The sequence below is a fragment of the Clarias gariepinus genome, chromosome 2, assembly GCF_024256425.1.
Source record: "Clarias gariepinus isolate MV-2021 ecotype Netherlands chromosome 2, CGAR_prim_01v2, whole genome shotgun sequence".
NCBI lineage: Eukaryota > Metazoa > Chordata > Actinopteri > Siluriformes > Clariidae > Clarias > Clarias gariepinus.
In genome coordinates this window covers 30,457,697-30,470,913 of record NC_071101.1, presented here as the reverse complement: position 1 = coordinate 30,470,913, position 13,217 = coordinate 30,457,697, and the positions used below count along the sequence as shown (strand labels likewise).

At 39.0% G+C, this 13,217-nt stretch overlaps 1 protein-coding gene across 1 annotated transcript in view; it reads left to right on the top strand.

The window, feature by feature from the left end:
* Positions 1-13,217, top strand: part of LOC128517090 (mucin-2-like) — a 50,796-nt gene that overhangs the window by 23,683 nt on the left and 13,896 nt on the right. Inside the window, exons 25-32 of the mRNA XM_053490872.1 lie at positions 21-260; positions 631-787; positions 1,051-1,179; positions 3,701-3,857; positions 7,340-7,383; positions 7,464-7,646; positions 7,842-11,388; positions 11,494-13,091. Coding sequence (XP_053346847.1) covers positions 21-260; positions 631-787; positions 1,051-1,179; positions 3,701-3,857; positions 7,340-7,383; positions 7,464-7,646; positions 7,842-11,388; positions 11,494-13,091 — 6,055 coding nt within the window. The remainder of the gene's footprint in view (positions 1-20; positions 261-630; positions 788-1,050; positions 1,180-3,700; positions 3,858-7,339; positions 7,384-7,463; positions 7,647-7,841; positions 11,389-11,493; positions 13,092-13,217) is intronic.

Sequence of the window (13,217 nt, the reverse complement as noted above, 5' to 3'; positions counted from 1 at the left end):
TTTTTATAATTTTATATTAGGGCACTGTGTGTGGACTTTGTGGCAATTATGATGGAGATTGGAATAATGATTTTATAACTCGTGGTGGTGAAAGAGTGGCCGAGCCAGCTGAATTTGGGAACAGCTGGAGAGTTTCAACTACCTGTCCTGAAGCCAGTGGTATCCTCAGCCCCTGTGATATGAGACCTTACCGGCAGGCCTGGGCCATGAAACAATGCAGCATTCTCAAGAGTGATGTCTTCAGCACATGTCACTCAGTCGTAAGTAACCTGAAACACAGAGAAAGAGAGAGAAATTAATAGATTTAAGGTAGCTAGTCTATGCTAGTACCCTTGCATTTCATAGTTCAGGCACAAAAAAGAAAGAAAATGATGTGTTTGTCTGATCTGGGTGGAGATTACAGCTGGGGGCTTTAATATAGACTTTTATATAATAAAGACAAGGGTATTTAAAACAACTCCTAATTAAATACACCCAAACTAAAAACACTTGAACTTCTGAACATTTTTTTTTATTCTGTACTATGAATATGAAACCTTGTATGGTTGTCTCAGCTCATGATCATAAACGAGAAGCACTTTTTAAATTCCCTTGATAATATGAGTTTTAAAATACAGTATTATTACCTAGGTGGACCCAACTCAATATTATGATGCTTGTGTACGGGACACATGTGCCTGTGATGCTGGTGGAGACTGTGAGTGTTTCTGCACTGCTGTGGCAGCATACGCTGCAGCATGCAGTGGTCAAGGAGTTTGCATATTGTGGAGGAGCCCAACCATTTGCCGTGAGTGACAGCAAAGAAAGCGATTATATACTTTACATACATAAATACATACAGTACATACTGTACTTGCATACATACATACTAACTACATATAAGACCTGTTTTCAATATTTATTATTTGACATATTCAAAAATTATACTTGTCTTTAAAAAAAGGCCTTTTAATTCAAATAGATTGAATATGAAACAATTGTATTATAATAATTGACAGCTTAAGTAGTCAAATTATACTGATTAATTTCATTAACAATTATTTTCAACAGCATTGTTCTGTGACTACTACAACAACAATGAAGGCTGCGAGTGGCACTATAAGCCCTGTGGACAGTCCTGCATGAAAACGTGCAAGAACCCCTCCGGAGTATGCTACAGTGAAATTCCTCCATTAGAGGGTAAGACATTCCTGGTCATATTTAATTGTGTACACTTCATCAGATTCTAAACCTTATACTAATAAATGTTATAGTTATTTGCTGTTAAAAGCAAAAATTACTTACTTATACAGTAACTTATAAATTTATATCATGAAAGATTTCACCGGCGCTTGTTTTGATTAAGGAAATGGGGCAGATAGTGTCTTATCTTTTTACTGGGGATAAATCTTGGCACATTTTATTAAGTAAATGAATTTAAAAAATATAATAATTAAAAAGTGTTGGGTTTTAACAGAGTACAAATACCATATTTGGAATAAATAGATAATGTACCCTAAACAAATATAAATAGAGATGAGGAGAAAGCTTGCCAGCTTAAAGGATTTGGAGCCAAAATTAAACAAAATGATAAAGAATAGCAGGAAAATTCCCACCACAATATCTCAATTCAAAAACTCCATAGTAAAAACTGCAAAAGTAGAAGACATAGTTTTCTGTTTTGTTTTTGTTCAAGAGTTAGTACCTCTCTATTAATTATGTGTTTTTGAGTAAAAAACCTCATATAAAAAATCATCTGATTGCAGCAGGTCCTAGTATTAGGTAAATATAAGCTCAGACAAATGACAACTTATAATTTTTTTAACCATACAATTACTTATTTATCAAAAATTTATATATATTATATATAGATATATGATCATCATTCAATTTAAGTCACACAACTAACAGGGTAAATGTTTAATATGTGTTAAAATATAAAAATGTAAATTAAAAACTAAAAATATGTTCTTGAACGTTGTTAACCATTTTACTTCTGTCGTTTATCGTAAAACGGTTCACATACAGTGGTGTGAAAGACTATTTGCCCCCTTCCTGATTTCTTATTCTTTTGCATGTTTGTCACACAAAATGTTTCTGATCATCAAACACATTTAACTATTAGTCAAAGATAACACAAGTAAACACAAAATGCAGTTTTTAAATGATGGTTTTTATTATTTAGGGAGAAAAAAAATCCAAACCTACATGGCCCTGTGTGAAAAAGTGATTGCCCCCCTTGTTAAAAAAATAACTTAACTGTGGTTTATCACACCTGAGTTCAATTTCTGTAGTCACCCCCAGGCCTGATTACTGCCACACCTGTTTCAATCAAGAAATCACTTAAATAGGAGCTACCTGACACAGAGAAGTAGACCAAAAGCACCTCAAAAGCTAGACATCATGCCAAGATCCAAAGAAATTCAGGAACAAATGAGAACAAAAGTAATTGAGATCTATCAGTCTGGTAAAGGTTATAAAGCCATTTATAAAGCTTTGGGACTCCAGCGAACCACAGTGAGAGCCATTATCCACAAATGGCAAAAACATGGAACAGTGGTAAACCTTCCCAGGAGTGGCCGGCCAACCAAAATTACCCCAAGAGCGCAGAGACAACTCATCCGAGAGGCCACAAAAGACCCCAGGACAACATCTAAAGAACTGCAGGGCTTACTTGCCTCAATTAAGGTCAGCGTTCACGACTCCACCATAAGAAAGAGACTGGGCAAAAACGGCCTGCATGGCAGATTTCCAAGGCGCAAATCACTTTTAAGCAAAAAGAACATCAAGGCTCGTCTCAATTTTGCTAAAAAACATCTCAATGATTGCCAAGACCTTTAAGAAAATACCTTGTGGACCGACGAGACAAAAGTTGAACTTTTTGGAAGGTGCGTGTCCCGTTACATCTGGCGTAAAAGTAACACAGCATTTCAGAAAAAGTACATCATACCAACAGTAAAATATGGTGGTGGTAGTGTGATGGTCTGGGGTTGTTTTGCTGCTTCAGGACCTGGAAGGCTTGCTGTGATAGATGGATCCATGAATTCTACTGTCTACCAAAAAATCCTGAAGGAGAATGTCCGGCCATCTGTTCGTCAACTCAAGCTGAAGCGATCTTGGGTGCTGCAGCAGGACAATGACCCAAAACACACCAGAAAATCCACCTCTGAATGGCTAAAGAAAAACAAAATGAAGACTTTGGAGTGGCCTAGTCAAAGTCCTGACCTGCATCCTATTGAGATGTTGTGGCATGACCTTAAAAAGGCGGTTCATGCTAGAAAACCCTCAAATAAAGCTGAATTACAAAAATTCTGCAAAGATGAGTGGGCCAAATTTCTTCCAGAGCGCTGTAAAAGACTCGTTGCAAGTTATCGTAGACGCTTGATTGCAGTTATTGCTGCTAAGGGTGGCCCAACCAGTTATTAGTTTCAGGGGGCAATTACTTTTTCACACAGGGCCATGTAGGTTTGGATTTTTTTTTCCCTAAATAATAAAAACCATCATTTGAAAACTGCATTTTGTGTTTACTTGTGCTATCTTTGACTAATAGTTAAATGTGTTTGATAATCAGAAACATTTTGTGTGACACACATGCAAAAGAATAAGAAATCAGGAAGGGGGCAAATAGTTTTTCACACCACTGTATATTGATTGGTAAGACAGTTGTACGGTAGATGATTACTATGTTCTTGTTCTTAAACACTGCTGACTTTTTTGATAGGATGTTTTCCTCAGTGCCCGTCAGACAGGCCATACCTGGAGGAGGCAACAATGAAGTGTGTGGCAAGAGAGGAATGTGGTTGCTATGATGATGATGAAAATAATATACACTACAATGTGGGAGATAAAATGCCTACAACCAAGAACTGCATGGAATGGTAAAAGTTTTCACATCTTATATAAATCAGCCTAAAACAATACTAATAAAATTATCATGTATACCAGTGTTTTCACTGTTACTTTAAAAATGTAAAACAATGAAAAATGTTAATTGTACCCTACCGGAATACCTGGAATTGTGTAGAATTGAAAATGCGCATATCATTACTGGTCACAGAAACAACCAAAAACACTTGATCTTATGAATCTGTGATATTTCTTTGCCTTTGTAATGATTTTTTTTATGTCATGTAAATATAGTTATCAAATTGGTTAAGTGAAAAAAAAAGTATATATCGCTCTGTACTGCATAATCCTGAGTTATACAGCGGGGCAAAAAAGTATTTAGTCGGCCACCAATTACAAGTGTCAAGTTCTCCCACTTAAAAAGATGAGAGGCCTTTAATTTTCATCATAGGTATACCTCAACTATGAGAGACAAAATAAAGAAAAATATCCATATATCACATTGTAGGATTTTTTATAAATTAATTGGTAAATTCCTTGGTAAAATAAGTATTTGGTCACCTACAAACAAGCAAGATTTCTGGTTCTCACAGACATGTAACTGCTTCTTTAAGAGGCTCCTCTGTCCTCCACTCGTTACCTGTATTAATGGCACCTGCTATCAGTATAAAAGACACCTGTCCACAACCTCCACTTCAAGTCATACTTCAAATTCCACTATGGCCAAGACCAAAGAGCTGTCAAAGGACACCAGAAACAAAGTTGTAGATCTGCACCAGGCTGGGAAGACTGATTCTGCAATAGGTAAGTAGCTTGGTGTGAAGGAATCAACAGTGGGAGAAATTATTAGAAAATGGAAGACATACAAGACCACTGATAATCTCCCTCGATCTGGGGCTCCACGCAAGATCTCACCCCGTGGGGTCAAAATGATCGCAAGAACTGTGAGCAAAAATCACAGAACCACACGGGGTAACCTAGTGAATGACCTGCAGAGAGCTGGGACCAAAGTAACAAAAGGCTACCATAAGTAACAAATTGCTCCGCCAGGGACTCAAATCCTGCAGTGCCAGACGTTTCCCCCTGCTTAAGCTAGTACATATCCAGGCCTATCTGAAGTTTACTAAGAGCATTTGGATGATCCAGAAAAGGATTGGGAGAATGTAATATGGTCAAATGAAACAAACTCAACTTGTCGTGTTTAGAGGAGAAATAATGCTGAGTTGCATCCAAAGAACACCATACCTACTGTGAAGCATGGAGGTGGAAACATTATGCTTTGGGGCTGTTTTTCTGCAAAGAGACCAGGACGAATAATCCATGTAAATGAAAGAATGAATGGGGCCATTTATCGTGGGATTTTAAGTGAAAACCTCTTTCCATTAGCAAGGGCTTGAAGATGAAACGTGGCTGGGTCTTTCAGCATGACAATGACCTCAAACACACCACCCGGGCAACGAAGGAGTAACTTCGTAAGAAGCATTTTAAGGTCCTGGAGTGGCCTAGCCAGTCTCCAGATCTCAACCCCATAGAAAATCTTTGGAGGGAGTTGAAAGTCCATGTTGCCCAGCCACAGGCCCAAAACATCACTGCTCTAGAGGAGATCTGCATGGAGAAATGGGCCAAAATACCAGCAACAGTGTGTGAATACCTTGTGAAGACTCACATAAAACGTTTGACTTCTGTCATTGCCAACAAAGGTTATATAACAAAGTATTGAGATGACATTTTGTTATTGACCAAATACTTATTTTCCACCATAATTTGAAAATAAATAAATAAAAATCTTACAATGTGATTTTCTGGATTTATTTTTCTTATTTTATCTCTCATAGTTGAGGTATACCTATGATAAAAAAAATTACAGGCCTCTCTCATCTTTTTAATGGGAGAACTTGCACAATTGGTGGCTAACTAAATACTTTTTGCCCCACTGTGTGTGTATATATATATATATATATATATATATATATATATACACACTACCGTTCAAAAGTTTGGGTTCATTTTCTAACTCCATGATCGTTCCTAATTGAAATTTTTTTCTACATTGTAAAGGAATGCTGAAGGCATCCAAAAATGCATTAATCTCTTTTGAACAGTTAATGGTGAGATGTGTCTGCTACTTATGCTCTGTAAAGACTTCATAACGCCTCTAATCTGAGGTGCTGTTAATTGGTCATTTTTCAGGCTGATAACTCTAAATGAACTTCTCGTCTGCGGCAGAGGTAGGTTTTGGTCTCGCCCTCCTGGGATGGCCTTCATGAGAGCCAGTTTCATTATGGTGCTTGACGGATTTTGCAAATGCACTTGACAATACTGTTCTTGCAAGAACTATTACAGAAAGGCTGACCTCTGTGTATAAATAACAACCAACTGTTGTTTTTGTTGTTGTTACGTAATTACCTAATTCCATGTGTTATTTTATAGTTTTGAAATTCCAAGTATTGTTGTAGAATGTAGAAAATAAATGACTAAACAAAAACAAAGAAATTTGCAAGTGACCCCAAACTTTTGAACGGTAGTATATATATATATATATATATACAGTACAGGCCAAAAGTTTGGACACACCTTTCACTCATTCAATGTGTTTTCTTTATTTCCAGCACCATTTACATTGGTAGATTCTCACTGAAGGCATAAAAACTATGAATGAACACATGTGGAGTTATGTACTTAACAAAAAAAGGTTAAATAACTGAAAATATGTTTTAGATTCTAGTTTCTTCAAAATAGCCACCCAAAATAGCTCTGATTTCTGCTTTGCACACTCTTGGCATTCTCTCGATGAGCTTCAAGAGGTAGTCACCTGAAATGGTTTTTCAACAGTCTTGAAGGAGTTCCCAGAGGTGTTTAGCACTTTGCCTTCACTCTGCAGTCCAGCTCACCCCAAACCATCTCGATTGGGTTCAGGTTCGGTGACTGTGGAGACCTTTTTTTGTACATAACTCCACATGTGTTCATTCACAGTATTGATGCCTTCAGTGAGAATCTACCAATGTAAACGGTCATTAAATAAAGATAACACATTGACAGATAGACGAGAAGGTGTGTCCAAACGTTTGGCCTGTACTGTATATTAGGGGCGTCAGTGAGCTCACGCAAGCGGAAGGAGCGGATAGCACTGTCCTCCGAGTGTGTTACGCCGCCCCCAACGGTGCATGAGTAAGCAGTTCGAAAAGATGCGGCCGGCTGGCGCTAGTCTTTGGCCCTGCCGACTGAGTGGTAGTAATAGCCTGAATGTGGGAGCCCCCTAGTGATGGGAAGGAATTGGACACAACTAAATTAGGGAGAAAATCAGGAAAAAGTAAAAAAAAATAATAATAATAATAAAATTAAATTAAATATGGCAAAAAAAAATTTAAGCTGCATCTAAACAATGCATGTAACGAATCTAGACATATCCATGTAAACATCTTTTAAAAGTTTTAAGAAAACAGAGATGATAGATTAAAAGTTATCATTTAAATTCCAATTGACATTTAACATGAATTATAATTTTTTTTCATAGCATCTGTACGACAATCGGTCCTTCTTGTACCTACATCGAATCAGGTTAGTAGAATTTTTTTCCCTTGCTATTTGTTATTAAAAATTTATTATATCTAACCGATATCAACAATTACTTAATTTAGCTTGCTACTGTGAGTATAATGGGCAGACATACAGACCTGGATGGTTAATATACAGCACAACAGATGGAGATGGAATCTGTATTAATGCTTCCTGTGGGCAGAATGGAACAATTGTCAGAAACATGAGAATATGCCCTACTACTGCTCCTCCTACTACTAAAATTTTTAATTTCACATCAACCAGTAAGTAAAAAATAAAAACAGAAAATTGTTTTAATTAACTAATTATCATAAACAAATCCAACAATCATTATGTAACTTTACTTAAATATGAATGCTACAGTATTGTTAGTAATCTCTATGTTCAATGCTTTGGTAACTGAGATCAAACTTATTATTCTTTCTATTTATCATTATTTCCTAAAACTATCACTACAGTGGGAACCTCAAAATCACAAACCACAGCAATAACGACTGCACTTCCACCCACCACAATAAAAACAAGTTCTACAACATCAACTACAACCCCATATGTTTGTCAGCCTTGCCACTGGTCAGAGTGGTTAGACAGCACTTATCCTCCTTCTACACCAGATGGAAAAGACATTGAGTCTATACCTATGTTTTGGAAATTAGGAGACATTACCTGTGAGAAACCAGCAGCTATTGACTGCAGGGCCACACTATATAAAGACAAGCCTTTATCAGAATTGGGTCAGGAGGTGACATGTAATATTACTGTTGGTCTGATTTGTAACAACGCTGATCAAAACGAAGGCCATTGTTTGAATTATGAAATGCGGGTGAAATGCTGTGATAAAACATGTCCTCCTACTTCAACCACAGGCCCAATTATTATAACATCTACTGTAATTCCACCAACCACAACAGAATTCATTTCTGAAACAACAGTGAGAACACTAAGCACAACAACGACAGCACCTGTTTTCTCCACCACAGGGCCAACCACTGAAAAATCTACTGTCATTTCACCAACCACAACAGAAACAGGATCTACAACAACAGTGGAAACACAAAGCACCACCACATCATCTGTTTCTTCAACCACATTGCCTACCACTATAAAATCTACTGTAACTTCACCCACCACAACAGAAGCAGGGTCTACAACAACAGTGGAAACACCAAGCACAACCACATCACCCGTTTCTTCAACCACAGGGCCAACCACTATAAGATCTACTGTCATCCCACCCACCACAACAGAAACAGGTTCTACAACGTCAGTGGAAATAACCACAAGCGCATCAACTACAACCCCATATGTTTGTCAGCCTTGCCACTGGTCAGAGTGGTTAGACAGCACTTATCCTCCTTCTACACCAGATGGAAAAGACATTGAGTCTATACCTATGTTTTGGAAATCAGGAGACATTACCTGTGAGAAACCAGCAGCTATTGACTGCAGGGCCACACTATATAAAGACAAGCCTTTATCAGAATTGGGTCAGGAGGTGACATGTAATATTACTGTTGGTCTGATTTGTAACAACGCTGATCAAAACGAAGGCCATTGTTTGAATTATGAAATGCGGGTGAAATGCTGTGATAAAACATGTCCTCCTACTTCAACCACAGGCCCAATTATTATAACATCTACTGTAATTCCACCAACCACAACAGAATTCATTTCTGAAACAACAGTGAGAACACTAAGCACAACAACGACAGCACCTGTTTTCTCCACCACAGGGCCAACCACTGAAAAATCTACTGTCATTTCACCAACCACAACAGAAACAGGATCTACAACAACAGTGGAAACACAAACCACCACATCACCTGTTTCTTCAACCACATTGCCTACCACTATAAAATCTACTGTAACTTCACCCACCACAACAGAAGCAGGGTCTACAACAACAGTGGAAACACCAAGCACAACCACATCACCGGTTTCTTCAACCACAGGACCGACCACTATAAGATCTACTGTCATCCCACCCACCACAACAGAAACAGGTTCTACAACGTCAGTGGAAATAACCACAAGCGCATCAACTACAACCCCATATGTTTGTCAGCCTTGCCACTGGTCAGAGTGGTTAGACAGCACTTATCCTCCTTCTACACCAGATGGAAAAGACACTGAGTCTATACCTATGTTTTGGAAATCAGGAGACATTACCTGTGAGAAACCAGCAGCTATTGACTGCAGGGCCACACTATATAAAGACAAGCCTTTATCAGAATTGGGTCAGGAGGTGACATGTAATATTACTGTTGGTCTGATTTGTAACAACGCTGACCAAAACGAAGGCCATTGTTTGAATTATGAAATGCGGGTGAAATGCTGTGATAAAACATGTCGTTCTACTACAACAATAGCAGTAAGCACAACTACATCACCTGTTTCTTCAACCACAGGCCCAATCATTACAACATCTACTGTAATTCCACCAACCACAACAGAAATCATTTCTGAAACAACAGTGAGAACACTAAGCACAACAACGACAGCACCTGTTTTCTCCACCACAGGGCCAACCACTGAAAAATCCACCGCAATTACACCAACCACAACAAAAATAATTCCTGAAACAACATTCTCTGTAATCACAGTGTCCACAGTGACTCCTACAAAAGGTCAGCAGCATTCGCCTACACAATCTACTATACCAACCACAACAGAAACTATTTCTAAAACAACAGTGGTAACAGCAAGTACAACTACATCACCTGTTACTTCAATCATGTTGCCTACCACTACAAAATCTACTGTAATTCCACCAACCACAACAGAAATCCTTTCTGAAACAACAGTGGGAACATCAGGCACAACCACAACATCACCTGTTTTTTCAACCACAGGGCCGATCACTTCAAAATCTACTGTAATTCCCCCCACCACAACAGAAACAGGTTCTACAAAAACAGTGGAAACATCAAGAACAACCACATCACCTGTTTCCTTAACCACATTGCCTACCACTACTAAATCTACTGCAATTCCCCCCACCACGACAAAAACTATTTCTAAAACAACAGTGGAAACAGAAAGTACATCACCTGTTTCTTCCACTACATGGCCTACCACTTCAAAAGCTACTGTAATTCCACCACCCACAACAGAATTCATTTCTGAAACAACATTGGGAACACCAAGCACAAGAAAAACAGAACCTGTTTTTTCCACCACAGGGCCAACCACTACAAAATCTACTGTCATTTCACCAACCACAACAGAAACAGGATCTACAACAACAGTGGAAACACAAAGCACCACCACATCACCTGTTTCTTCAACCACATTGCCTACCACTATAAAATCTACTGTAACTTCACCCACCACAACAGAAGCAGGGTCTACAACAACAGTGAAAACACCAAGCACAACCACATCACCTGTTTCTTCAACCACAGGGCCGACCACTATAAAATCTACTGTCATCCCACCCACCACAATAGAAACAGGTTCTACAACGTCAGTGGAAATAACCACAAGCGCATCAACTACAACCCCATATGTTTGTCAGCCTTGCCACTGGTCAGAGTGGTTAGACAGCACTTATCCTCCTTCTACACCAAATGGAAAAGACATTGAGTCTATACCTATGTTTTGGAAATTAGGAGACATTACCTGTGAGAAACCAGCAGCTATTGACTGCAGGGCCACACTATATAAAGACAAGCCTTTATCAGAATTGGGTCAGGAGGTGACATGTAATATTACTGTTGGTCTGATTTGTAACAACGCTGACCAAAACGAAGGTCATTGTTTGAATTATGAAATGCGGGTGAAATGCTGTGATAAAACATGTCCTTCTACTACAACAATAGCAGTAAGCACAACTACATCACCTGTTTCTTCAACCACAGGCCCAATCATTACAACATCTACTGTAATTCCACCAACCACAACAGAAATCATTTCTGAAACAACAGTGAGAACACTAAGCACAACAACGACAGCACCTGTTTTCTCCACCACAGGGCCAACCACTGAAAAATCCACCGCAATTCCACCAACAACAACAAAAATAATTTCTGAAACAACATTCTCTGTAATCACAGTGTCCACAGTAACTCCTACAAAGGGTCAGCAGCATTCGCCTACACAATCTACTATACCAACCACAACAGAAACTATTTCTAAAACAACAGTGGTAACAGCAAGTACAACTACATCACCTGTTACTTCAATTATGTTGCCTACCACTACAAAATCTACTGTAATTCCACCAACCACAACAGAAATCCTTTCTGAAACAACAGTGGGAACATCAGGCACAACCACAACATCACCTGTTTTTTCAACCACAGGGCCGATCACTTCAAAATCTACTGTAATTCCCCCCACCACAACAGAAACAGGTTCTACAAAAACAGTGGAAACATCAAGAACAACCACATCACCTGTTTCCTTAACCACATTGCCTACCACTACTAAATCTACTGCAATTCCCCCCACCACGACAAAAACTATTTCTAAAACAACAGTGGGAACAGAAAGTACATCACCTGTTTCTTCCACTACATGGCCTACCACTTCAAAAGCTACTGTAATTCCACCACCCACAACAGAATTCATTTCTGAAACAACATTGGGAACACCAAGCACAAGAACAACAGCACCTGTTTTTTCCACCACAGGGCCAACCACTACAAAATCTACTGTCATTCCACCAACCACAACAGAAACAGGATCTACAACAACAGTGGAAACACAAAGCACCACCACATCATCTGTTTCTTCAACCACATTGCCTACCACTATAAAATCTACTGTAACTTCACCCACCACAACAGAAGCAGGGTCTACAACAACAGTGGAAACACCAAGCACAACCACATCACCCGTTTCTTCAACCACAGGGCCAACCACTATAAGATCTACTGTCATCCCACCCACCACAACAGAAACAGGTTCTACAACGTCAGTGGAAATAACCACAAGCGCATCAACTACAACCCCATATGTTTGTCAGCCTTGCCACTGGTCAGAGTGGTTAGACAGCACTTATCCTCCTTCTACACCAAATGGAAAAGACATTGAGTCTATACCTATGTTTTGGAAATCAGGAGACATTACCTGTGAGAAACCAGCAGCTATTGACTGCAGGGCCACACTATATAAAGACAAGCCTTTATCAGAATTGGGTCAGGAGGTGACATGTAATATTACTGTTGGTCTGATTTGTAACAACGCTGATCAAAACGAAGGCCATTGTTTGAATTATGAAATGCGGGTGAAATGCTGTGATAAAACATGTCCTCCTACTTCAACCACAGGCCCAATTATTATAACATCTACTGTAATTCCACCAACCACAACAGAATTCATTTCTGAAACAACATTGGGAACACCAAGCACAAGAAAAACAGCACCTGTTTTTTCCACCACAGGGCCAACCACTACAAAATCTACTGTCATTTCAGCAACCACAACAGAAACAGGATCTACAACAACAGTAGAAACACAAACCACCACATCACCTGTTTCTTCAACCACATTGCCTACCACTATAAAATCTACTGTAACTTCACCCACCACAACAGAAGCAGGGTCTACAACAACAGTGGAAACACCAAGCACAACCACATCACCTGTTTCTTCAACCACAGGGCCGACCACTATAAGATCTACTGTCATCCCACCCACCACAATAGAAACAGGTTCTACAACGTCAGTGGAAATAACCACAAGCGCATCAACTACAACCCCATATGTTTGTCAGCCTTGCCACTGGTCAGAGTGGTTAGACAGCACTTATCCTCCTTCTACACCAGATGGAAAAGACATTGAGTCTATACCTATGTTTTGGAAATCAGGAGACATTACCTGTGAGAAAC